Source organism: Pelodiscus sinensis, chromosome 1, assembly GCF_049634645.1.
Source record: "Pelodiscus sinensis isolate JC-2024 chromosome 1, ASM4963464v1, whole genome shotgun sequence".
NCBI classification, from domain to species: Eukaryota; Metazoa; Chordata; order Testudines; family Trionychidae; genus Pelodiscus; species Pelodiscus sinensis.
The window spans coordinates 48,962,052-48,987,556 of record NC_134711.1 but is presented as its reverse complement, the minus strand read 5'-3'; the positions used below and the strand labels follow the sequence as shown (position 1 = coordinate 48,987,556).

Below are 25,505 nucleotides of genomic sequence, written 5' to 3'. Positions count from 1 at the left end.
TCCCCAACCCTTGCCCAGAGTCTGCACCCAGCACCCAAACTCCCTCCAGAGCCTATATCCCAAATCCCCCCTTCTGTAGCCAAACTCCCGCCTAGAGTCTCACTCCTTCTGCAAACTTCTTCCCAGAGCCTACAACCCTTCTGTACCCTAATCCACTGCCCCAGCCAAGAGCCAGCACCCAGCAAACAAACTCCCTCGCATAGCCCGTACTCCACCCCTGCCCAAACTTCGCTGTGGAGCTTTAGCCTGTGGAGGGGCGGGGGGAGGGGGGGCAAGGGAGTTTGAGGAGTGTGGGCTCTGGATGTTTTGGGCACCACCAAAATTTCTAAAACCTGCCACCTTTGTTGGGAACTGGCTAAATTATGACACATATAACACCTAACTGCATACAAAATCTCAGAGGACCCCTAGTGCTCTGCAGGTGGGCCACAGGCTTGAGACTCTCCCTCCCCCAATGTGGAGAGCCCGTGCTGGTGCTTTAGCTCTGTACCCACTCTGTAAGGATAGAGTGCCAGCGCTGGTTCCCCACCGTGGGGGGGGGGGGCAGGGAGGGAGTGCTGAACCTTGCGGGCTAGATGTAGCTTGAGGGGGGGAGGAAGTGACTTCTTGCACTGACAGTCCGCTCCCTCTGGCTGGGGGAACAGCAATGCAGGAAATCGCTAGCCTGGAGGCTCTCCCGACTGCTGCCACTGGCTGGAATCCCAGGCAATGGGAGTAACAGGATGGTGCCTCAGGGTGTGGAGACAGGTAGGTGCGTCCTATACCCCTCCTGCTAGATCCCACACCTTCATCACCCTCAAATACACACTGTCCCACTGAGAGCCCACATTCTCACCCTGCTTCTGCATCCTCCCTTCCGCCCAGATCTCTCCCCCTCAGCCAGTTCCTGCACCCAACCTCCCAGACGGCTCACCCAGAGTCCCCTCCTGAGCCCTCCCTCCCATACCTTGCACCCCAGTGAACCCTTTTTGTCATCGTCGGTGGTTGGCTGGTGGTCTGCAGAAAGATTTACCTTGTGCAGCTTGGATCACGGGCCAAAAAGTTTGAGAAACACTTAGAGACTAACAAATGTGTAAAATCATGAGCTTTCGTGGGTAAAACCGCATAGTACAAGCCATGGGGAGAGGAAGCGCGCTGTGTCCCCCTCTAACTCACTGCTGGGGTCTCCTCCGCTGGATGGGGAGTGGGAGAGGATTTTGCTCCGTGTGTTTCACAAAGAGCCATTTAACCATCTCCACTGTGATCCATGATCCCAGCAGCAGGCTCTGACTCAAGAGCCTGTGTCAGCCCTGCTTCTCGTAACCTCTCCTCTCCCGCCCTGCTTGCGTCCCCGCCCGCTCAGCAGGTCAGACGAGGACACGCGGCTGCAGACGTGCGCTCCATGGCGTTCTACCACAGCACAGAAAAGCTGAGCCTACATTTCCCAGCATGCAATGGTGTCCTGGAATGCCCTTTCACGGTACAGCTCCCCGGCCCTGGATGCTGTCCTTGTGAGCCAGAAAGAAGCAGCGACGCCTTCACGGACTACACGTCCCAACATGCAACGCGCCCCCTGACCGGCATCTCATGTGTATGAGTCACCCGTCCGGTAAACCAGCGATGGCCATTGGTCATATTCGGTTGACGTCCACCAAACGTCACTTCGCCCGCCCCCGTAGCTCGTCTGGCTATAAAAGCGGCGTCGGCGCCGTCTCTTCGCCTTTAGCTCCAGGTGTCTGAGAGGAGAAAGATGCATCGATTCTGTTCACGGGCCTCCACGGGGATTTCTGCCGCCACCTCTGCTTCGTCTTTCGCCTGCCTCCGCCAATCTCCTCCACTGCCTCGGTCCGGGAAGTCAGCCCCGCAGAGACGTTGTAGTAAAAAGCGCTCCTGCTCCTCCATCGGCTGATTGTCGCTGAGACCCGGGCGGGGGGGAACAGAGAGACCAAGACCCAGCGAGGGGAGTCGCGCGCGCCGCCGGTGACCATGCCCAAGTCAAAGAAGCGGGGGAGCAACCACCAGCGCGGAGCAGGTAGGAGCCGTGAGGCACCCTGGGAGTTGTAGTTCTCTCCTGCGGCCTAGCCCAGTCTCTTCTGTTGGGGGCGACCAGAAGAGGAACTACATTTCCCATGATGCGTTGGTGCTCGAGCACGGGGTGGGAGTCTCGGTGGGCTGTAGGGAGCCGGACCTCGACCAGCGGAGCCGCCCTCTCTAGCTGCGCGGCCGCGCTTCACGCTGCGGGGCTCTCCCGGCATGCAGGAACCTGCCCGTCCCCTTCCTGGTGCCCCCGGGGTGAGGGGCCCGGTTACAGCGGGGTTGACAGGAGCTGAGATTGGAAACCGCCACCTCACACAGCCACTCGGCGCATGCGCACAGTCTCCTGCTGCTCCGCCTTTGCTGCGCAGTGCTCGGGAGGGGCCCGGCCGATGGGCAGCGGGCGGCCAGCGGCCTGTGTCCAGCGCGGCGCCGCAGGCAGCGCCCCGGGGCAAATGGGCGCAGCCGGCAGCTCCCCCGCCGTGCGCTGGTGTCCTCTGAGCCGAGCTCGCCGTGACTAGTGTCACGTCTGCGGAGCAGCCCCAGGACTGGCGTCCCTGCTGTGGCCTGGCCCCACCTCGGCCCGCCCTATGGCTGGAGCGTTGCGCGGTCCCTGGCGCCAGGGCTGGGGACGCTCCAGAAAGCGCTGAGAGGGTTTCTCGGGTCCCTTCTGTGCAAATGGGTCATTCCGAGTTAAGTGTCTGCACCTGAGAGGACTCGTTGCCAGGCTTCAGTATCGCCCTGGGAATGTCAGCTCAGTGTTGTGTCCCTCCAAAGCCCTGGGCCTAGCAGTCTGGTAAGGGCCTTGTTATGCCCGCTAAAAAACGAGAGCTCCAAAATGGTCTACTAGCTTGTGTGAGGTGCTGGGGAGAGAGAGAGAGGCATTAGTGATGGAGGGGCCTTGCCTACTGAGGAGTGTGTACTGGCTGTAGTTGTGGAGATGGGTATTGTTTACAAGCTTCCATGGTATGGACAGTACACTTGATTTTTCTGAAATGCGCAAAAGTTAGTTTTAGTGATTCTCAGACTTTCACGTGCTGATCCTCCATTTAGAAATTTCCATGTGATAAGAGGGCCATGTGCCCAATACCTGTTTGTAACTGGCCTGGGACTCTTGAGAATCCATGCCAGGTAGTTTACTTGTGCTGAGGGTATGCTTCCACTTACCTGCTATAGTGGCACAACTGTTGTGCTGCTCTAGTGCTTCATTTTAGATACCATTTATTCTGATGGAAGGGGTTCGCCTGTTGGCATAATCAGTGGTCCCCAATGCAGTGCCTGCTGGGGCATTTATGTGCGCCCGCCTAGTGACCAGGGCTGGCCTGAGCCATTCTTGCACCCAGCGCATGCCGGCCCCAAAAGGTTGGGGACCACTGGCATAAATAATTCCTCTGCTCAATAAATTATAGCTGGATTGATAGAAGTCGTCTTTTGTTGACCTCACGGAGCCTACTTTGAGGACTAGGCCACCATCACTCATGTCTCAAGGGTATAGATTTTTTTATGCATCAGATCTAACTATGCTGATGTAAGTTTGCAATGTAGATCTGAGACACCTTGGAAGTTACTGATTTATGCCTTATGACTAGGTATGTGAATGACTAGTTGACTATCTGATAAGCAAATGCTTATTGGATAGTCGATATGCTAGTTGCTGCCTCCATCAGAAAGACAGCGGGAGGAGGGGGAGAAGATGGGGGGTGCTTCAAAGCGGCGGCACTGTATGGAGCCTCTGGCCAGACACTGTGCTGCACATGGCATATCAAAGCTGCAGTGCCACATGGAGCCTGGGGTCTACAACTTTGAAATGTTGTGTGCAGCCCAGGAATAGTTGGGAAGTTCAGCTGACCCCGGGCTTTATGTGGTGCTGCTGCTTTGAAATGCCATGGGGACCATGAGGCCAGCAGACAACTGCTTGAGTCCTCCGCTGGCCCTGTCCTCCCCACAGCACTCTTGCCTTTGAAGTGTAGCTACAGCTCTGGGACAGAGGCATCCTTATCAAATAGTCGATGCATATTGCATTGACTATTCTATTAGCCAGTTAATCTAAATTTAGCATCCCTAGTTGTGACTACTAAATATTAGTATATGAATTTCATTCTTTGTGCCTAAAATTAAAGGATATGGCATAAATGTTGTTACAGGCTTTGATATTCAGCTAATTATCACAGATTGTGGAATATTGACATCTTGCATAGTCAAAATCAACTGCCTCACTAAAGGAAACTTCCTCTCTGATGTTGGAAGAATAGAACCTTGAGTTCAGAGCACCCAGAAAACGAAACACTGCAAACTATCAGAGAAATGTAAATAATTTATGTATCGGTTTCAGCAGCACTTCAGCATCAGATTAATTAAGGAATAGTTGCTGTTACCTTTTGCACCTAAAAATGACAAATCAGACTGATGGTATGAAAAAAACACAGGGTAAAGATGGACATTTAAAGACAGTTACAGTTTTTATGCTAACGTTTCCTTCACTATAGCTCTGAGCAATTTAAGGAAATACTAATTCTGATTTAATAACACTTTAATATCTGTGGAAAAAACCCAGTGGTGGTTCAACAGCTTTTGGGTTGTTTGTTTTTTGCAATCCTCTCAAGTCTCTTGGTTTCCTGAAGGATGTTTTCAGGAACCTTCCTAGTTATGAATGATTGGAAATCAATTTAAGATTGTCTTTTCAACATTTAGGAGGCTTGGCAGCAACTTGTTATACATACAAGTACTTTGAACAAACATGTATTTTATTCAGGAATTGTAGACACTAAATTTCCAAGAACTAGGGGTTTTGAAGGCACTTGATAAGTAACAGGCTTTCACTGCTATGTTGGAGGAAGTCTGGCTAAGAGCAGGTAATAAAACTGGAACAGGGACAAAACTGAAGAAGAAAAATTAGGAGCTATAGAAACTTTGTTACTAACACCAAATATTAAGGTCTATGTTGAATCCAGACAAAAGAAGGCTTGATGGGCTGTGGAACATCATCCTGCATTGTTCTGTTTTCTCTTAGCATTAAAACAGAATATTTTACTTAGATTACTTAACACTACAGCAGTTTAAAAAAAGGGTGGGGGAAGAAGGAAGACTCATAGGTTGTACAGCCAGCTCTGTTACTGCTCAGATTTATATTCGCTCCACTTAGAATGTTTCAGTGAAATTTAAATATGGTAGGTGCTGAAAAAACAAACTGGAATGAACTACACAATGAGTTGCATTTTGTCATATCTCTTAGGTATCTTCATTGTCTTTTTTCATATAAAGTGTGGATTTGGTTTGGTGAAAATCACAATAACTCCCTTTGGGTCTTCTGCAGTGGTCCCGAACGCGGTGCTCGAGGGCACCATGGCACCTGCCAGGGCATTTAGGTGCGCCTGCCTAGTGACCAGGGCCGGCCTGAGTCATTCTTGCGCCCCTGGGCGCACAGCGCTTGCGCAGCCCCAAAAGGTTGGGGACCACTGGTCTACTGTATAGACACCACATTTTGTGCCCATACCAAAACCACATTTCTGGTTGACTCATTAATCAGTGCTCTTTCAAGAGCAGCAGATTTGGGCTGAATTCAGCTCTTGATTGTCAGTGGTATCCAGACAAGTGTGTGGCAATCTTATCTCAAAGTTCCCTTTCTGTTGAATGCTGTGGCAAAATTTGCCATAGTTAGTGCACTTCATGCTACTCTGTTTGGGTATATAGAAGACTATATTGTGTGTATCAGGGCTTCAAACATGCAACATGTTAATAAGTTACAATAAAAAGAATCTGCATACCAAATTTGGTGATCCTGACTCTGCCTGTCAGTTTAAGAACTCCTCCTAAATAGCAAAAGGCAGAGGGATGAGAAAATAGATGTACACTTCTAAAATAGTCGATTTTCTAGAATGGCATCCTTCTCAGTTATGGAGGTATACAGAAAAGCAGAATCCAGTAATGCTCTTGGTAGTTTAGTGACTAATCCATTGCTTAAAAAGCAAAACTCAGTTGTACTTTTATGTTGATTAAAATGGATTTTTAAAAACAAGGAAATTCCATTATTTGTGGTTACCTGTGAATGGAATACATTCTTTAAACATAGATTGTAGTGCTGTTTGAAAGCCCAATCAGAGGTGTTATTCCTCCATAATTCTAAATTCCACCAGTACACTGAATACTGTGTATCAGAACACTATTCCAGGTGCAAATCTCTGTAAGTAGTTTAAGATTGGGAAAGGTTTCCCTGAAGCCCTCTTAAACCATGAAACCCTAAATAGGGCTAGGAAGAGATGAGAACCCAGGATCTGGAAAGCCTCATGTTTTCCAGAGGGCAAACCTTTTACATGAAAGTCCCTTATTTCTTTCTACTTTCTGCAAGGGGTCAGAGATACTAAGGGTTAGAGCAACAATGTGTGACGCTGCTGCAGTGATTCCCTAATATAGAAGTAGTTACTAATGTGTTTTTTTCCCCCCTCAGGTGGTCAGCACAGAAATGTGCAGCCTTTCAGTGATGAGGATGCATCAATTGAGACTATGAGCCACTGCAGTGGCTTCAGTGATCCTGCTAGCTTCACTGAAGAAGGTACAGGTTAGATTTTAATTGATGCATTTTATGAAATTTCTTTATAAACAAAGGTCATGTTTCTGATGCATTCTTTACTATCTAATATTCAGTCACTAACTGTGCACTAATGTTTAAAATAACCAAAAACTTGGTGGGGGGGAGTGTATGTGGCGGTCCTCTGGCAGTGTTCCTTGTAAGCTGCACATTTGTGTGGCCACTCAGGAGCGATTCAGATGCTACCCAACCAATTTAGCGGACTGCCCACAGCCAGATTTTTTGTTTCTGCTGGTGGTGCACATTTGCACATTGCTCAGCACACATTAAAAATTTATTCTTGGATGGAATGAATGGAAAAAATCTGTACCTGAATGGAGAGAGTTGAGGGAATAGAATTCTCAGGGCAGTGATCACCAACCAGTAGATCCAGTTCTACTGGTAGCTCTTAGAGCCTCTGACAGTGGATCCTGACTACTTTGGCCAAGAGGCTATCAAGTGCTGGCACTACTGCTGCCCCCCTTCCCCTATTGTTGTGCATCTCCTGACCTTTGCCTTGGGAGCTGCCCCTCCCCTAGGCTACGTCTACATTGCATCCCTTTTTTAAGAGGGATAAGGGATCTTTTGGAAAAGGCTTTATTTTCCGAAAGATCCGCGTCTAGACTGGCGCTTTTTTCCGGCAAAGCTCCGTGCCGGAAAAAAGCAGCAGCCATTTTTATGCTAATGAATCAGGGGAGATTTAAATCCCCGCTTCATTAGCAATTTCGATACGTCTAATTTGCATCCTTTTTACGAAAAAGGGATGCAATGTAGACGTAGCCCTAGGGAGCCTCCTGCTTTCTGGGCAGGGCAAAGGAGGGATGCTGATGTTAAGGTGCCCCCTCTCCCACTCAGTATCTTTTCTCCACAGACCAGAGAGGGGGCACAACAGGACTTGGGATGGAGTTTGCTGGCTTTATTAGGGAGTGGTGCAGGGCCAGGAAGCCTCCCTTAGCCCCACTGCACCACCACCCAGGAGTGCCCATCTGGAGTCCACATCCCAAACTCCTCCCTCAGTCAGGAACCCCCTCCTGCACCCCAAGCCCCTGCCCTAGCCCCTAGCACTATTGCATCCAAATACCACCCCAGGGCCTGCACGTAGAACCCTCTCCTACATCCCAACTGCCTGCCTCAAGAGTATCTGAGAGTCCCTCACACTCTAAATCCCTTAATCCAAAACCAGAGCCTGCACTACAGCCTTCTGCCCCAGCCTGATGAAAGTGAGTGAGGATAGGCAAGAGCAGGAGGATGGAGTGAGCAGGGGTGGGGCCTTGGTGAGAAGGGGTGGGAAGGAGGTGTGGCAACAGTATTTATATTTGAGGAAGATCTTGGATTCCATTTAAATTCAGAAAGTGATCTCATGCTCAAAAAGGTTGGAGACCACTGTCTCAGGGCATTACTGACCCCTTTACTGTAATGTGTGCCTCTTTAGGTATGTTAAGTATTTACAGATAAATGTATGTTTCATAAGATTTTTAAAACCTCCTGTGGCTTTTATTTTATAAGTATAGTTTACTAATTTCCAAAACTAAGGTTAGATTTAATCAAATTTATAATGTCTTTATTCAAATGTAATTTTTACCACTTGCGTCAGGGACCACAAGAGAACCTAAGACCTCAAACCCCCCCCTCCCCCTGACTTTGATTGCTGCTTCATTCTAAAATGTACACATGCAAACTATTCAGCAAGAATTAATTGGCTACTAAACCAAATGCTTATCCGTAGTTGCAGTCTGATAGGTTCCTCTCCTGGGTCATTTTACTGCTGTAATATCCTACACTTACTGCTAAAGTTCCTGTTACTTGAAAGAAGGTGGATAGTATATTTAAATGTAGTAGTTAGTGTTTCATACTGTATATTTCAAATGACCTAAATGCAAGTGTTGTGATGTGTTAAGATTAAACTATGTTGTATTCATTAGGACCTGAAGTTGATGAAGAAGCAACTCAAGAAGACTTTGAGTACAAGTTAAAGGGATTCATTGATCTTACCTTGGACAAGAGGTATACTATGTTTGGTGACTACTCTAATACAAACTAATACTATGGTACTGCTCCATAGAAATTTAGCCTATCTTTATTTGTTACATACTTACTAAAATTATAGATTAGTAATGCACACTGGGGGAAAAGGGGGGCAGATTGATTCTCTTGTGAATCAGGAATAGCTCCCCTGGAGTCAGTGATGTTTCTTCTGAACCAATGATGGGTTGAATAGTTTTTCTGGGCTAGTAAACTATTGTGTTGAAGTGCCGAAGAAGGCATATGTCACAGCATCTGACTATAAAGGTTTTACCCTGCTGCATTCTAGCTGAGGAAGGCAGTGGAAAGAGAATAAACTGTGTTGTAATTGGAGCTGGTTTGCCCAGAAGATTTGCTCAGCATCTGTATTAAATGTTTGTACTTAATTCATTGAACTTCCATAAATTGACAGCACCAGTTAGATGTGTAATAAAGACTGCTATAAAAGCGTGCTAAGGCAGAGCCTTCAGCTTTAACTTGCATGAAGACTTATTTGTATCAATCTATTCCTTCAATAGTGCAAAGACAAGACAAGCAGCTCTTGAAGGTCTTAAAAATGCTCTGACTTCTAAAATACTGTATGAATTTATCTTGGAAAGGAGAATGACTTTAACCGATAGCATTGAACGTTGCATAAAGAAAGGTAAGTGCTTGTATACTACTGGAATGTAACTGAACTATAGGATAGGTACTAATTTGTCATACCACTGTAGAGTTAACTACTATGTTGAAACTTCTTAGTATTTTACAGAAATTTTTAGTAGCTACCATATGTTAGCTTAGCTTCTCATGTCCATATTGAGAATTTATTGATTTTTGGCCATTGAGCTACAAAATTGACTAGCTTCCTTTCACTTTTGGCTGGAAGTATGGATATCATATCAGTTCCCATATTCTTTTCTTCATTTGAGTTTTCTTTGTTGCTGGATCTCACTTTAGAAGTCTCTAAATGTGTTAGTGATTCAGTGCAGGAAAAAACCCACAGGTGATCTCTCAATGTATGTTCTTTAATCTATAGGTAAGAGTGATGAACAGTCTGCAGCAGCAGGGCTGGCATGTCTTCTCTGTGTGCAGTTAGGATCAGGAATTGAAAGTGAAGAAGTCCTTAAGACCCTTGGACCAGTTCTGAAGAAGATAATCTGTGATGGAACAGCTAGTATCCAGGCTAGACAGGCTGTAAGTATAAAATGTGCTGGGCAGTCAGAGGTAGTACAGCAGTTCTAAGTGTTACTTTCTTTCTCTGCTGCCACAATACAGACACTTCATTGATGTGTTAATGCAGGGCTATAATTTAATTCATGCTTTAATATAAAGTGGCATTGTGCTGTAAGAAGCTTTCAGCGATGGCATGAAATTTGAGAATTGGTGTTAAGCAAATAAGCTTATGTTGATGTTCACTTAAGCTGAAACTTCAAGTTCTGGTACCAACGCATTTTGTCAATCCTAGAGAGCCATGTTCTATAGAAATTGGGGCACCATGTAAAGTATCTTTGTTCCTTTGAGTTTTAGTGCTTTTTCTATCTCAAAACTTCAGTCACATCTTACAGTGTCCTTCAGTTTGGACTGTTAATAGCTCTGACCTGGAACAACATTAATGTATGACACCTACCATTAACTAGGTATAGTGTATAGTCTAGACTAGACAGTGTATAGTCCTTTCACTTCTAGAATTGCTAGTAAGTATTGTCTGTCTTTTAGGATTATTTTAATTTTCCTGAAACAGTATCCTGAGTCCACAGGTATTTAAGCAATCTTGTTAAGCATAATTATAGTCAAGGGTTTTTTGGTAGTGATACTAGCCTCAAACACAAGCACAAAGAATCCACCAGTTCCTCTGGTCCTGCATCTAGCACAATATTAACTAGGAGCCTCTTCAAAGCAATAGCTGTTTCTGCTGTTGAACTATCACCATTTAATTCTCTTGCATTCGCTCTTGAACAGATGGCTTGCCTGTGTTGTTCTCAAAGACCATCAAAACTAATAGTTCTAGCTTGACTATTATCTCAAAGCACAACTGAAACACTGCTTTAAAAGTAAAGCACCTCTGGTATTTAATGCAGGCATTTAACACTTAAAGGGCAATTCAAGCTCCTCTTAGATGAGGACATCCACAAGAAACTGCAATCCATTTTATTTTGTTGTGAAACTTGTAGTTCATAGTGAGGTTTTACTAGCTCTAGCTAAATTGGAAATCAGATGAAAGGCTGACTGCACTCAGTTTTCTGTAATGCCCTAGTAGAATCAGGCAATATAGCCAGGGGTCAACAAATGATGGAAAACCCTACTTGCCAGACAAAAAAGGGACTCGCCACCCTCCCCCACAAAGTGTTTTTTTAATGGCATAAATTCCTAATAAGAATAAGAACAGTAATTACTAATAAGTTATTAATAAATAGCACCCAAGTTATTAATAAATATCTTATAAACCTCTACCTTTTCCCTCTGCTGCCATGTCTCCTCCCCTTGCTCCATCAGCTCCCCTGGTGCCTGCTGCCCCCCAACCCCTCACCCTCCTCTGCTGTCCTGACTCCTGCCCTTCTCACTGCCCTCAGCCTTCTGAGACCTGCCCCCCTCCATCAGCCCTTCTCTTCCGCCTGTGCCCACTCCTCCAGTAGCCCCACTCTGCTCATGTGAGCTACCCCTCATCCCCGCTCGTAACACCTCCCTGTACACACCTGCCCTGCCTCTCTCCTCTGGTGCTGGTCCCTCCCCTGCAGGTGTCTGCATTTCTGCTTTACCCCCAGAATCCCCAGGCACCTGCACCCTCTTGGTGCCTCCCCCTTCCCTCACTGCCCCTGCCCCTTTGTTCTCTTTTTCCCTGATTCCCACTCCCTCACCACCCTCTACCCCTGTTCCCCTCATGCCCCTGTGCCCTCGTAATGCCTTGCTCCATCCCGGCCTTCCTCATGCCCACCCTTTCTTTCAAGCCTTCTCCCAGCACCTCCCTCTCCCCACTCTAGCCCTCAGTGCCCTTACCCTCTCCTCTCCCAGCATCACCCTGTCCCCTCTCCCACTGACACCTCCCCTCCTGCCCTTTTTTTCATTGTCTGCACTTGGTCCCCTGGCATTTGCCTCTCCTGCACCCCTGTCCTTTGTGCTTTCTCCTTTCTTCTTCTCCTGACCTCCTTGCCTCCTCCCCTCAGCACAAGCCCCTTCCCCATATTTTTCTCCTCCCCTCACCCAAGCCCAGCCCCTTCCCCTCCCCCAGGGCCAGCTCTAGGTTTTTTGCTGCCCCAAGCAAAACATTTTTTGGCCACCACCTCCCGGCTCCTCCTATTTTGTTGTCTTTTTACATGTTTGCATTTTGCAATATGTTTTTTGTTTTTGTTTTTGTCCCGGCATTTTAGCCCTATAAATAGCAGATAGCATTTTCATTCTTTTTTTTCCGATAAAGGCAGAGGCGCTTCAAGTGAACTCCCCCTTTCACTGCTGCTGGGTCACAGCAGCCTTTTCCCTGCCCTGTCCAGCCCCCCCTATGGACAAGCACCCTTTGCTCCTGACCCATGGGGAGCAGGGTGCAGGGACAGCACAGAGCCAGAGGAGTGCAGGGAACAGTGGGGGAGAGGGGACGGTACGGGGGAGGCGCAGAGCCAGAGGGATGCAGGGATCGGGGGGAGCAGGGTGCGGTGGAGGCATGGAGAATGGGATGCAGGGAACGTGAGGGGCAGAGGTATCGGGGTCTAGGGGCAGTGCAGGGAATGGGCAGCACAGAGCTGGGGGGGGGGGGGGGCAGGGATTGGAGGGTGTGGGGTGCAAGGGTGGTGCAGAGCCAGAGGGTTGCAGGGAAGAGGGAGAGCAGGGGGTCCGGGGTGCAGGGGAGCAGGGGTGGCATGGGGAATGGGTGGTGCGGAGACAAAGGGGGAGTGGGGCTGTGGCGGGACTGGAGCGGGTGGGGCCTGGCTGCGCTGTGTGCCGCAGCTAGCTCCCAGGGACATGTGGCCAGAGCCGAGCTGCTGTGGCCCTTTAGAATCAGCAGGGCCAGGTCATGCCAGCGTCCTGGCATCCCGCCCTGCCTCCTCATGCCGGAGCTGCCCGCAGGCAGCCCGGTGGCAAGAATCGCCGCACTTCCTCCTTCCCAGTGGCGTTCTCCTCCTCTGCCAGTCTGCTGATCGGATGCGGCCACGCCGCCTGTAGTGCGGGCTTCGGCCAGCTCGTCACAATGGCCCACCAGGCCAGTCCGCCCCTGCACTCACCAGCTGGTAAAATCTACTTGCTGCGGGCGAGTGTATTTGTTGAGCCCTGAATATACCTAACAAAGTCATGAGCTTCTGATGGGCCAGATACAGCTATGAAGTACAAAAATGAAAAACTGGGAAGGAGGAGTTCATGCTGTTTTTAGGTCCCAAGTGCATTCAACATAGAAATTCAATTTATATGAGCAGTTTGACAGCTGGAGTAACCAAGATCAAAGGTTACAATTTGGGGATGATCTTGAGTCTGGTAGAATCAAGCTGAAGTATGAAATACTGACTTGTTTTATTTCTTTTCCATGTCTAGTGTGCGACCTGCTTAGGAGTTTGCTGTTTCATAGTCACTGATGATATTACTGTAAGGATAAACACTTAATACTTTTTATGAAGCTTCACAGAAATTTAGGTAGCTGAATTTAGTCACTAACACTGCTTTTTTTTTTAAAAAAAAACAGGAACTGTATTCAACTATGGAGTGTTTGGAAAATATCTTCACTAAATCCTATCCAAGGGAGAGAGAAACTAATGGCATCTCTAGCACCCACAATACAGTGCTTCACATCAGAGCACTTTTAGCATGGACTCTGTTGTTGACCATCTGCCCAATGAGTGAAGTGAAGAAAAAACTTGAAATGTATGTTCATTTCCCAGAAGGCAACTTTTACAGTTATTTGCTATTTTACCTTAACATTGCTCTATTATAAAAATCATTCTTCAATGATTAATAAAATGTAGCTAATTTTTCTAGGCATTTACCTAAACTTCCAAACTTGTTATCTTGTGATGATGTCAACATGAGAATTGCTGTTGGAGAAACACTAGCTCTTCTGTTTGAGCTAGCACGAGAAACAGACACTGTAAGTATGATTGATTAGCAGTAGTAGGCTTCTTGCATTGAGATTGTTACACACTGCAATGTTTAGTCTGCGATTCTTTCACATAGACTCCCTAATTCCAAACAGCCACCTTTTACAATCAAGTTGCATCCCTCTGCACGTTTATTGGAAAGTTGCATAGCAAGAGTAATGAAGAAAAATCTATCTAAACAGTGAAATGAAATTTAGGTAGACACTTGAATAGTCGAGTGACCTCATGAATTCTTATCAGTTACTTGACTATTCCATAGTCCCCAGGGATGGGGCTGGCAGCTAGTGCAATTTGGCCCAATTCCCAAGTAGCATCTTGTCAGTCTACACTGCTGCCTCTGATACATGATACAGGGGTGTCGGCAGCCCCTGTTTGAAGAGTGTGTGTTTGAGCTCCTGGGCCTGGTGTGAATCAGGTCTGAGCCAGGGCTGCCTGCTCACCTACCTCCTAATAACACTTAATATTCAGAGGTGTAGTTGGGGTAGGTCCCAGACCTGTCAAGCCAGGACTGAGACAGGCTGCTGGCCAGCCTGCTAAAAAATTTACTGATGGTGAGGGCAGATGTGTGTGTGTGTGTGTGTGTGTGGGGGGGAGAGATACTTAGCTTATAGCATTAACCTATATGCTTTTGCTTATTGGTTAATCAACTACATTATTACATCCCTACACCTTATAACTACCCCAATAAAAACGGCTTACTTGTTAGCTCTCCCATTATTGTCTTCTAACTCCCAAGACTGCTGGAAGGCTAGCATCTAAAAATCTGATACCAACCTCTAAGTAACTATTTTTTTAAAAAAGGAACTACAAAGAAAAAAAAGTAGATTAGCATCACATACCTCAATAAATAATGTTAAAGGGGTGTTCGGCGCAAACTTTGCCCTTTTCAGGTTCCCTAAATCTGTCAGCTGAGTTCTAGAAAGCTTTGTTTGCTATTGCAATGTACTCTTGTATTATATTTAGTAGTATTTTTCTATTTTTTATTTAAAGTCTCAAAGGGGGTATCTAGTGACAAGATTAATAAAAACCAAGTATTAAATGACACTTGCCTGACTCTTGTTTTTAAACGTATTGTTACAAGTGCCAGGAATTTTTTTGTGGCTAGTTGCAACTTTTGAGGAAGGAATTAATTACATGTTTATTTTGTGCTTCTGAGTTTCATTGGTGTATTTTCCCTGTCACTCACCTTTGCACCAATGCTTAGCTATACTAAGTAATTTGTAATTTGTTTTTAATATTGCCTTACAGTAGAGACTTAATGTTTTGTTGTCATTCAGTAATGTGCCTTATTAACTTCTTAACTGTTTTCTTGACAGCACTGAAGAGAATAGTCTCCAATTACCCATGGGCACACCTTGGGAGGGCTGCCAGAGGGCTCCTGGCAAAGCACGTCAGCCTTGATCGAGCTAGAACTGTCTGAGGGGGAAAGGGTAAATGTAAATGAGGCAGGGTATCAAGCATGGTAACTTCCCATAGTAAAATTCTGCTAATTTTTGTGATGCCTCTAAATATGAAAGGGAATTGGCTGCAACATCCTAGCCATGAAAACTTACTTTGAAAGGCCTTATAGTGAAGATGTTAGGCTTGGCAAGATGCAAGTGAAAGCAATTTTGATTTGAATGTAATAGATTTTGATTAAATATCTGCATTCTGTAAGATCTTAAACATTTCCTTTAAGAATAGCACTTCAGTTTCAGAGGGGTAGAAGTGTTAGTCTGTAATTGAAAAAATTTAAAACAATGAATAGTACTGCAGCATCTTTAACAAAAAATGTAGATGGTGATATGAGCTTTCATGGAGAAGTGGGTTGTGCCTCTAAGATTCTGCAGGACTATTTAAGTTACTTCAGTTCATATGGAAATTACCAAATTCAGTGGCTTGTATAACTGGCAGAATTCCACAAGGATTATCCCAGTGGCCTTGCAACACATCTGATGCTAATCTTATATAGACAGTTCTTTCATACTAGATTTTACTATATTCTTAGCCTTTATATAGCATTCAAACTACATGCAATATTAAATTTATCAACTAAATATCAAGATTGGGTGATAATGCTGAGTATATTTGTGTGACAGGGCAGACTGGGAGGATAAGAGATAAAATGAGAAGGAAAACGGAATGACAAGAACAAATAGACAATTGGCAGCTATTAAATATAGTAGTGCCTAGGAGCCTCTGATAAAGTGCAGGGTTCTCTTGTGCTAGAAAATTTCAAGAAATAAGATGGACCATGCCACAAATACCATGCAATCAACATAAAATACTCTCATTGGAAAGAGTACTGCAAACAATGTAAAACTGGTAAAAAGACAATGCACTTTTTTTGGCTAGGAGTTAATCTGGTCTCCATACTCTGTTTAGATTTATTCTTTATAAGGGCAACTTCAGCTCCCTTTCCAAAACTTTAATTCACAGAAATAAATGGCTTTAACCATCTTAACATCCTTAATACTAACAGTTGACTATCAGGTAATTGACTAATTGAATAGTTAATGCATCGATAGGACGCCTCCACCTTTGAAGTGTAGCAACAGCCCTACGGCTATTGCTGCACTTCAAAGATGAAAGCAGCTCGTAGAGTCCAGGATCAGTTGGGGACTCCCCCACTGTCCCCAGGTTCTGTGCAGCACAGCTGCTTTGAAACACCACAAAGAGCCTGGCACCAGCAGAGCCCAGGCTCTATGTGGCGCTGCCACTTTGAAACGCTGTGTTGAGCCTGGGATCTGGCCCCAGGCTTCAAGCAGCGCTGCCACTTTGAAGTACCACATCTTCTTCCCCCTCCCTTGCTTTCCTCTATTTGATAGAGGCAGCAAGGGGGGGAAGCGACTTGTCCTTCACATCCCTTGCTAGTGTGTCTCTGATGCACCCCAAAACATAAATATCTCATGCCGATAATCAACTCCTTGATTCCCAAGTGCCAGAGAACAGAATGATACAGCATGTCTAAAGGGTTAACAAATATAGGCTCTTGCAGGCTAAATGGCGAGGGGGGTGTTTCTATCCAGGGACCTCACAAGATCTTGTTGGGAGACAATTTTCTATTGAGGGAGCTCCACTTTAAATACTACACCTGATGACTGCCAGCAAGTGCGCACAGGTTATATTTGGGTAACCTGGACTCTGATTACTTAATTTTTCCAATACAGTTAATACATTTATTTTTTCTTTACGAACTCCTCATCTAGTCAAAATGACAGACAGTATCATTGGGAAAAGTTGATGTAAGACCAGAAGCTGAAATCTCTCATATTGTCTGGTTAGGATTTCTTTTATGAAGACATGGAACTCTTAACACAGAAACTAAGAGCCCTGGCTACAGATGGAAACAAGCACCGTGCCAAAGTAGACAAAAGAAAGCAGCGATCTGTCTTCAGAGATGTCTTGCGAGCTGTAGAGGTATTCTTCAGTTATTTTGAAATCCTTGATCTGAATTAAAAAGTGGCAAATAATTTATAAAGCAGTTGTATTAATGCTTGTGATATTGCTTTTTCACTGGAAAAACTTTTAAAATTGTAGGTGAATTTGGAGCATAAACACAAAGTAACTTCAATTTTCATTATACAGTAAAAGCTTTTTAACCAGCATTCTAGGGAAATTGTGGTGCTGATCAATTAAAAAGCTAATTAAGGAGAAGTTTGGAATGTGGGGCAGTCAGCTACATGGGGAGGGGCTGTGGGACACAGGCTCAGTGAGATACTTTGGGTCCAGAAGGGGATTTGATGGGAGTGTTTAGAGGGTTGAAAGGAACATAAGAACGGCTGTACTGGGTCAGACCAAAGGTCCTTCTAGCCCATATCCTGTCTGCCGACAGTGGCCAGCACCAGGTGTCCCAGAGAGAGTGGACAGAAGACAATGATCAAGCGATTAGTCTCCTGCCATCTCTCTCCAGCCTCTGACAAACAGAGGCCAAGGACACCATTTTATTCCCTGGCTAATAGCCTTTTGTGGACCTAACCTTCATGAAATTATCTAGCTTCTCTTTAAACTCTATTATAGTCCTAGCCTTCACAGCCTCCTCTGGCAAGGAGTTCCACAGGTTGATTACACGCTGTGTGAAGAAGAACTTTCTTTTATTAGTTTTAAACCTGCTACCCATTAATTTCATTTGGTGTCCTCTAGTTCTTCTATTTAGGGAACTAATAAATAACTTTTCTTTATCGGCCCTCTCCACACCACTCATGATTTTATATACCTCTATCATATCCCCCCTCAGTCTCCTTTTTTCTAAACTGAAAAGTCCCAGTCTCTTTAACCTCTCCTCACATGGGACCCGTTCCAAACCCCTAATCATTTTAGTTGCCCTTTTCTGAACCCTTTCCAAGGCCAAAATATCTTTTTTGAGGTGAGGAGACCACATTTGTACACAGTATTCAAGATGTGGGCGTACCATAGTTTTATACAGGGGCAGTAAAACTAGGGAACTCTGTGCTGACTTGGGGGGTGGAATGCTCTCCTCCAGCAGCTTCCCTTCCTGCTCTTGCTGATGGAACCCTCTCCTGAAGTTCCAAGCAGGCACACTGCCTCCATTTGCAAGTGCTGCCCCCTGCAGCTCCCATTAGCTTTGGTTCCCTGTATTCAGTGTAATGAGTTTGCTGCTGAGATTTGTCTTCTAGCTCCAAATTCTGATTTACTGAATTGTTCTAAAATGTATCAGTTAATTAACAGAATCCTTGCCATACAATATATGCAAGGATCAGCTTGCATTATTTAGCTATTGCATAGATTCAGTTTAACTGCTCTATTCAGTGCCCTCAGAATTTGTCCCTTGCAGCATATCTCAATTATGCATTGTTGTAGAGAGCCTTATATCATACCATTGTTGGAAGCTACTGTTCAGAGCTTTCAGGACCTGAGCAAAGGATTCACAAGTTAGTAAGGCACATCAGTGATTTAATGTAACAAATCATTAGCTTACATTTAGTAAGAAAAGGATATATTGATAAGGCAGATGACATTTGAATCTTTAACGGGGCAAAATCAGGCCAATGCCAACTGAATAAAAAATGTACTTTCAAACAGTCCAAAGTTTTTTAGTAGTGAACATAGCTTTACGAAATTGGTATTTAGGGGGGATGCTTACACTGTCAGGAGTACCTGCCAGTTAAATGCAGAAGAAAATGATTTGGTAATAGCTTCAATTGACATTGGCACTCATTGCTAAGCGGTATACACATTAGTATGGTTTGCTTCAAAACTCAGCATCTTAAAAGGGGTTTAATAAAATTTCCTTTTTAATTAAGTATTAGGAATTTCCATGGGTATTTAAAGATCCACTGAGACTTGACTAATTTATAGATGCAAACCAAGTGCATTGAACCATTTTAGACAAACCCCATACCCCATGTGAAAATTCTTTTGCTCTTCTGTTATGTATTCATACATATAGCAGTGTGACTGTTAAGTGCTTTCTAATGTTACCTATGGCAACATAAATATTAAGTTTCAGTCCTGCTATCACCCTGTGTCTATTAAAAGCAGCAATTGTACTATACAGTGTAGTAGGCTACAAAACATGCATACTGGTTACTTCACAGGATAAATCATTCTTGTCCTTACTTTGTGCAGGATTTCACTCAGTGAAAGGAAAACTACCCTAGTTATGCATAAGCTTTCTATATAACTTTTGCCTGCTTAGGACTTTTCTAAATCAGGGGATGTGGTAATGTAGCTTGCTTTCCTGTTTTGCCTTTGCCTTTGATTTTGATTTTTTTTTTTTTTTTTTTTTTTTTTTTTTTTTTTTTTTGACAGGAGCGAGACTTCCCTACAGAAACTGTCAAGTTTGGACCTGAGCGTATGTATATTGACTGCTGGGTTAAGAAACAAACATATGACACCTTCAAAGAGATTCTGGGATCAGGGATGCAGTATCATTTGCAGGTGAGCTGTTTCCACAAATTTCCTTTCTGGCCCCTCGAAATTATTTATGAAATTATCCTAACTGTTCTCTATTGGAATCTAGCCAATGATTTGTTAATGTTTCCTAACAAATGTCATAGCAGCTATGGTAAACTGGTTGTAAAGTAACTTTACATTTTCATTCAAATTTTGTGAGATGACAACTAAGGGGTATTTTACATTCAGCCTGATTATCCAGTGTGATCTGTTATAAAATGGCTAGCTGACAACTCTGCTTGCAAAAGGGACCTCACATTGGATGTGGCTTACACTAGGCCCCATAGCATAGGACATATAGCAGAGTAGTAGAGTCTTCAATGCTGAGGTCGGCATTGCAAAAATAGGAAGCTGTAACTGCTTCTTTGACAACTCTTTATTTGCATCAGACAGTACTTAGACTTAAGCCTTGACTAATTACAAAAAATGATGGTGGGGGAGAGCATATATTACTTGTTATAGACTCAATATTATGTAGTTTAGATCTCAAATTTAAAGCTACAGCAGTATTCAGAATAAAAGCTTGGTTACTGATGTTTCCATTTTTTCACTCAGTCCAATGAGTTTCTTCGGAATGTGTTTGAACTTGGACCACCAGTAATGCTTGATGCTGCAACTCTTAAGACAATGAAGATATCCCGTTTTGAAAGGGTATGTTATCACACCTTTAACCATATCACCTGCATTTGCCCGCTACTGTTCCCTTTTGGGAATTAAGTAACTTTCAAACCCTTAACAGTTGAACAGCTGTAATTGTATAGTCAATCTGCTACAAATATTTAGTTTAATGAAAAATGGCTGTTCTGGGGTGCTTCATATACATTCTGTCCTAGACCAACTTTTAATCTTCTGACTGAAGAACTAGTATACAGCTCTCATTATACTTTGACTCCTTTCTTTGGGGTACAGCACTTGCTTTTGTCTCTGGAGTGTCCTGAAATATTGCTGAGTGTGACAACTGAAGGCTGTGGAAAAGCATCTTACCTCAGACATGAGTTTAACTCTTTCCCTGTTAAAACGTTATAGTAGAACTCATGGGAACTAGAAGACCTAGTTATTCATGTGTGAGAAATGGTCTTGACAATCATCAAAAATTGATGTAAAATGACATCCAGAGTTCATGTAGTGTGCTGGTATGGCTTTATTGTGATTGAATAACCCTTGTTTTGGAACTATCAGTGTGGTCTATCAGGCAGGAATACTGAGCTACAAAACTTAGACAATACCATGTTATGTATCTGAAACGCTACTATGCTTGGTCAATTCACACTTATTGGAGATGTAATATAAAACCTGAATAAGCAGGTAGGGTTTTCCTGAGTCTGAAGACTGAAGCTGACTTGACAGGAGAATTAACTCTAAAGTTTAAATGACTGACATTTGGAGAATTTGCTGTGCATTAGTCTTAAAATCATTCCTTGGCCATGTTTAGGTTGACCTGTGGACTATAGTTAAATGCAATTTTGTCCTTTTTTCGCAGAATGAGTTTGACACCTGTGTTTGGAGCTGTGAAAGAAATACTCAGATAAGGAGTAAAACTTTCTAAAGTGCCCAAGTCACTTCCAGTGAAATTTGAGGAGTTTACAGTCCTATTCCCTTTCATTGTGATTTAGAAAATATAATAGGCATTCAGGAGCCTATTTTGAGAATTTAGATCTTCCATATAGTGACACTCATGCTTATTAAATAGCAGTTCTCCTTTAATTAGTTTATTAGAATTGTGTTAAAATGTTGGAATCTTTGATCTTCCTGGATGCAAAATTTGTATTTTCCTATCAGAATTTTGAGTAATAAAATTTTAAATCAGAATTTACAGTCTTATTTAGCTGACCTTTATAGCCTAATTATGTAAAGAACATGAACTAGTAAATTATGTTTAGACATAGATATTTCAAATACCTGACTGACTTTTTTATCTTTCACTTTGTAGCATTTGTACAACTCCGCAGCATTCAAGGCACGAACAAAAGCTAGAAGTAAATGTCGTGATAAAAGAACAGATGTGGGTGAATTTTTCTAGATCTTCCATCTGGGATCCAATGTTGAAGACTTTCATAATTTTCTATAAATGTAATTGAAACTTTGAAATCTGAGATTTAACTTATATATCCACATAGCTTAGACTTTATTACACAGGGATATATATCCAATGTATAGTATAGTATCTGTAATTGTGATGAATGTTAGAATTGCTTTAGTTGTGTATAAACCATGTGTGTATATAGCATCAGTTCACCTAAAATTGTGTGGAAATGTACCTTAACACTTGTGCTGGATCAAACTTACTCATGAATTTGAATATACTAACACTTAGTAGTTAGCTGGTGCTGAAAAATGTATATGTTGAACTGCCATAACTGTCTGATATTGCTTATTTTGAATTAATACAATGATGAAATTACATAGAACAAGTAAAGGGACAAACTTGCCTCTGGAACTGCTATTTCTTTGCCCAATTATACCTTGTAATTTTAATACTTTTTTTAGACTGGCTGATGGACTAACAAATTGCACAATATATGACTTTACTATATTAAACCAGTGCTATAAAATCCTGCTGTGGGCACTTGAAGTTGTAAACCGCTCAAGTATACCAGACTACGTTGAAATTTAGAGTGGTGACACATTTTGCATATCTTTGTATAAGACTGTTCCATCATTGGAATAAAAATTTCTCTGAAGTGTTTTCAAATATGGTGGTTAGACAAGGTGTATAAAAGTAAATGAGGTCGGGTTTTTACCACTAAATGATGCATATACTAATGTAGCCAAAATATACATTGTGAAAGTAAGTTTCATGCAAAATTAGCTATTGAAGATTAAGTGCTCAAACTTGGTTATTGTGAAAGCTCAATTATAACTCTTTTTAGTCTTATGCCAAAAATTGTGTAACTTGTCAACTGGAGGATCATGGGGAACATCAGTAATCTCAACTACATGACTAACTTTTTTCTGTAACTTTGGTTCTAATAGTAACAGGACAGACACTTTATGAATTCCTACTCACAACAATACTGTGGAAACATCACTTATGATTATCAGCTTAAGTTTCCCTTATCACTTTCTGCTATAGTGTAACATACCTGTCCAAATGATCATTCAGTTAGATAAAAGCAAGTTTAACTAAATTCTGCCACAATTTTCCTTTTTTCCTTTTCACTAAAAACTCTTACATAGGTCTTAGGGATTTTTTATGCTCCTCTTAAGGTACATCTAGACTACAGGCTTTTGTCAACAGATACTGTTGTCAAAGCTTCTGTTAGTGTGTCTTTCTTGGTTCAGAAAACCAACACATTTGGAAACTTCTACAAAATTGCATTTTTGTGAGAAGGTTGAAATAAAGAATATTTTAAGAAGATGGTAAACTTAAATTGGCTGGAAAAGGATGGCACCTTGCATCCAGAGCCATTCATCAGTGCATGAGAACTTGGTTTTAGTAGGTGTCCACATACAACTTTAGATATTTGCGTCAGATGCAGGGAAGATTTGGGTGAATGAAGTTTTTTTAAAGTGTTTGCCTGCTAACACAAGTTTCCGAAGAATTTCTGAGTAGTCATGGTAGCCAGTCTTTAAAATAAATTGTATGTAGACTTAACTGGTTAAGGCAGGGGCTGGCAGTTTTTGAACAAGGGCCACTTCAGAAAATTGGAGGGGTCACAGGCTGCCTGACAGGGGTAGGGCCTTAAACAGAAGGGGGTGGGTCTTCAGCAGAAGTTTAAAGGGCTCACTCCTGCTCTGTGGCTTCCAGCCATGTTACTAGGGGACGGGAGCTGCAAGCCCTTTCACTTCCTGCTATTTAAAGGGCTTATTGCTCTTGGCCTTGCTGCTAGTATGTTGCCTGGGAAACTGGGATGCTAGAGCCCTTTCAACTGCTTCCATTTAAAGGGCTCGCACCTTCTCCATGCCTATCAGGCAATGCATTGCCCGGTAGCTGTGGGGAAGGCCTAAGCTCTTTAAATAGAAGCTAAGGGCTTGTGTGTCAGGCACCTAGGAAATGTTAGCGGTGGGGCCTGGAACTGCTGGGGGCGGAGGGGGGATGCATCAAAGCCCTAGGCAGGCCAGATCCAGCTCAGAAGCTTTTGCCTACACCTGTCTTAAGTGCTCTAAGTCATTGTCAGTAATGACACTAAATAGTCTATTAAAGCCTTCCTGGCAGTAATCCTGTCTAGCAGCCAATGCTAGATTAATAGAACTTCACTAATTATTTTGTGGTAAATGTAGTACCACCTCCTGATCCACTTATGCCCCAAAACAGGCAAGTGGGTATTCTTAATACTCTTCCTTCCATAACTGCAGCTACTATTTTTGATTATTTAATTTTACTGAGCAATTTGAGTGCTACAGCATAGTTATTCATTATAAATAGTAGCATGGATTTGTCAAGAACAAATTGTTAAATCAGCATAAAAGTAATGTCTGCCATTATCATGAGCTAGAGAAATAAAACCTAAATGGAGGTAGCTAGAGTGGCTTAACTGCTTGCAAAGCCAATCCTAGAGTGGTGTGCAGTCATACAGGGAGAGCGTTGTGAATGGGGTACTCCTAGGCTCAGTTCTGGGCCCAGTTCTGTTCAATATTCTCAATGATTTAGATGAGAGTATCAAACACTTGTGGATGATACAAATCAGGGAGGAGTTAAAAGTGCTTGCAGGACAGGATAAACATTCAAAATGATCTGGATTAAAATTCAGTCAGGATAAATGAAAAGTGCTCCACTTGGGAAGGAACAATCAGTTTCACATATACAACATGGGAAATGACTGTCTAGGAAAGCGTACGGAGGAAATGGGTCTGTGGATCCTAAGCTACACATGAATCAATGGTATACCAATGCAAAAATAAAAGTGGCAAACAATTCTGGGCTGCATTAGCAGGAGTGTTGTAAGCAAGACACACAAACTTACTCTGGGCCGAATAGGCCTGAACTGGAGTATTGTCCAGTTCTGGAAAGATATGGATAAATTAAAGAAAATGTAGAGCACAACAAAAATGAGTAAAGATGTAGAAACATGACTGAGGGAAATTAGAAAAAAATGGGTTTATTTAGTCTGGTGCAGAGTTGAGAGAGGACATAATAGTTTTCAAGTACTTAAAAGGTAGTTATGAGGAGGTGGGAGAAAATTTGTTCTTAGTTTCTGATGATAGGACAAGAAGCAATGAGCTTACATTGCAGCAAGGATGGTTTAGGTGGGACATTAGGAAAAATTTCCTGTCAGAGTGGTTAATCCCTGGAATAAATTTTGTAGGGAGGTTGTGGAATCTGCATAATTGAGGCCATGTCTACACTGCTCCCTCTTGTGCAAAAAAATGCAAAGGAGGTGAAGTGTGGAATATGGCTGTGTCATTTGCATAATTAATGAGGCTACATTTTTGCACAGAAAGGAGTGGTCTACACTGCTCCTTGTGCATAAATTCCTTCTTGCGCAAGAGTCGTTCTTTCACACTTTTTTCAGGAAGAACAGCTCTTGCGCAAGAGGGTGTTTTTGCGCAAAAAGGAGCTGTGTAGATTACTCCTTTTTGTGCAAAAGCGTCTTGTGCAAAAATGGAGCCTTATTAATTATGCAAATGAGGCATGGTGATAGTCCATGCTTCATTTCATTTGCATATTTCTTGCGCCAAACAGGCGCAGTATAGACATAGCCTGAATGTTTTAAGAGCAGGTTAAATAAATATGTCAGAGATGGTCTAGAGCAGGGCTACTCAACACACAGCACAGAGCCCATTTATGGACTGCGGTATGGCTTGGGTTTATGGAGGGCTCAACAGGCAGCCCACGTGTAGGAACCAAAACAAAAAAATAGTCAATATAATGGTCTTCTGTTGATATGTGTTTCAGTAGTTAAATTCCTGGACTGTCATTGCTCATAAAAAGTGATGTCATATATGTGGAAATTGGGTAAATATTGCATTTTATTAATATCAGCAGAACTGACTTAATCTTTGTATTCATACTA

At 43.3% G+C, this 25,505-nt stretch overlaps 1 protein-coding gene across 4 annotated transcripts; it reads left to right on the top strand.

Moving 5' to 3' along the window:
- The first annotated feature begins 1,339 nt into the window (after nucleotides 1-1,339).
- IFRD1 (interferon related developmental regulator 1) lies at nucleotides 1,340-22,243 on the top strand. 4 transcript variants are annotated; one of them, XM_006122515.4, is made up of 12 exons: nucleotides 1,340-2,011; nucleotides 6,458-6,568; nucleotides 8,500-8,581; nucleotides 9,118-9,242; nucleotides 9,618-9,775; nucleotides 13,097-13,147; nucleotides 13,245-13,423; nucleotides 13,538-13,646; nucleotides 16,921-17,055; nucleotides 19,408-19,536; nucleotides 20,107-20,202; nucleotides 21,482-22,243. In XM_006122515.4, exons 1-12 carry the CDS (start codon nucleotides 1,966-1,968, stop codon nucleotides 21,569-21,571), a joined length of 1,311 nt encoding a protein of 436 aa, XP_006122577.1. In that variant the 5' UTR covers nucleotides 1,340-1,965; the 3' UTR covers nucleotides 21,572-22,243. The 4 variants fall into 4 exon arrangements, with proteins under 4 accessions (XP_006122577.1, XP_006122578.1, XP_006122579.1 ...); XM_006122516.4 differs by having other exon boundaries at nucleotides 1,349-2,011; nucleotides 6,458-6,562; XM_006122517.4 differs by lacking the exon at nucleotides 1,340-2,011 and adding an exon at nucleotides 2,097-2,809.
- Nucleotides 22,244-25,505: the final 3,262 nt, after the last annotated feature.

Excerpts from the sequence above, each read along its gene's own strand:
- IFRD1 (XM_006122515.4), top strand. The coding sequence starts at position 1,966 with ATGCCCAAGTCAAAGAAGCGGGGGAGCAACCACCAGCGCGGAGCAG. Across the intron at positions 6,569-8,499 it reads CTTCACTGAAGAAGGTACAG|GACCTGAAGTTGATGAAGAA; the intron begins GTTAGATTTTAA and ends TGTATTCATTAG. Across the intron at positions 8,582-9,117 it reads GATCTTACCTTGGACAAGAG|TGCAAAGACAAGACAAGCAG; the intron begins GTATACTATGTT and ends TTCCTTCAATAG.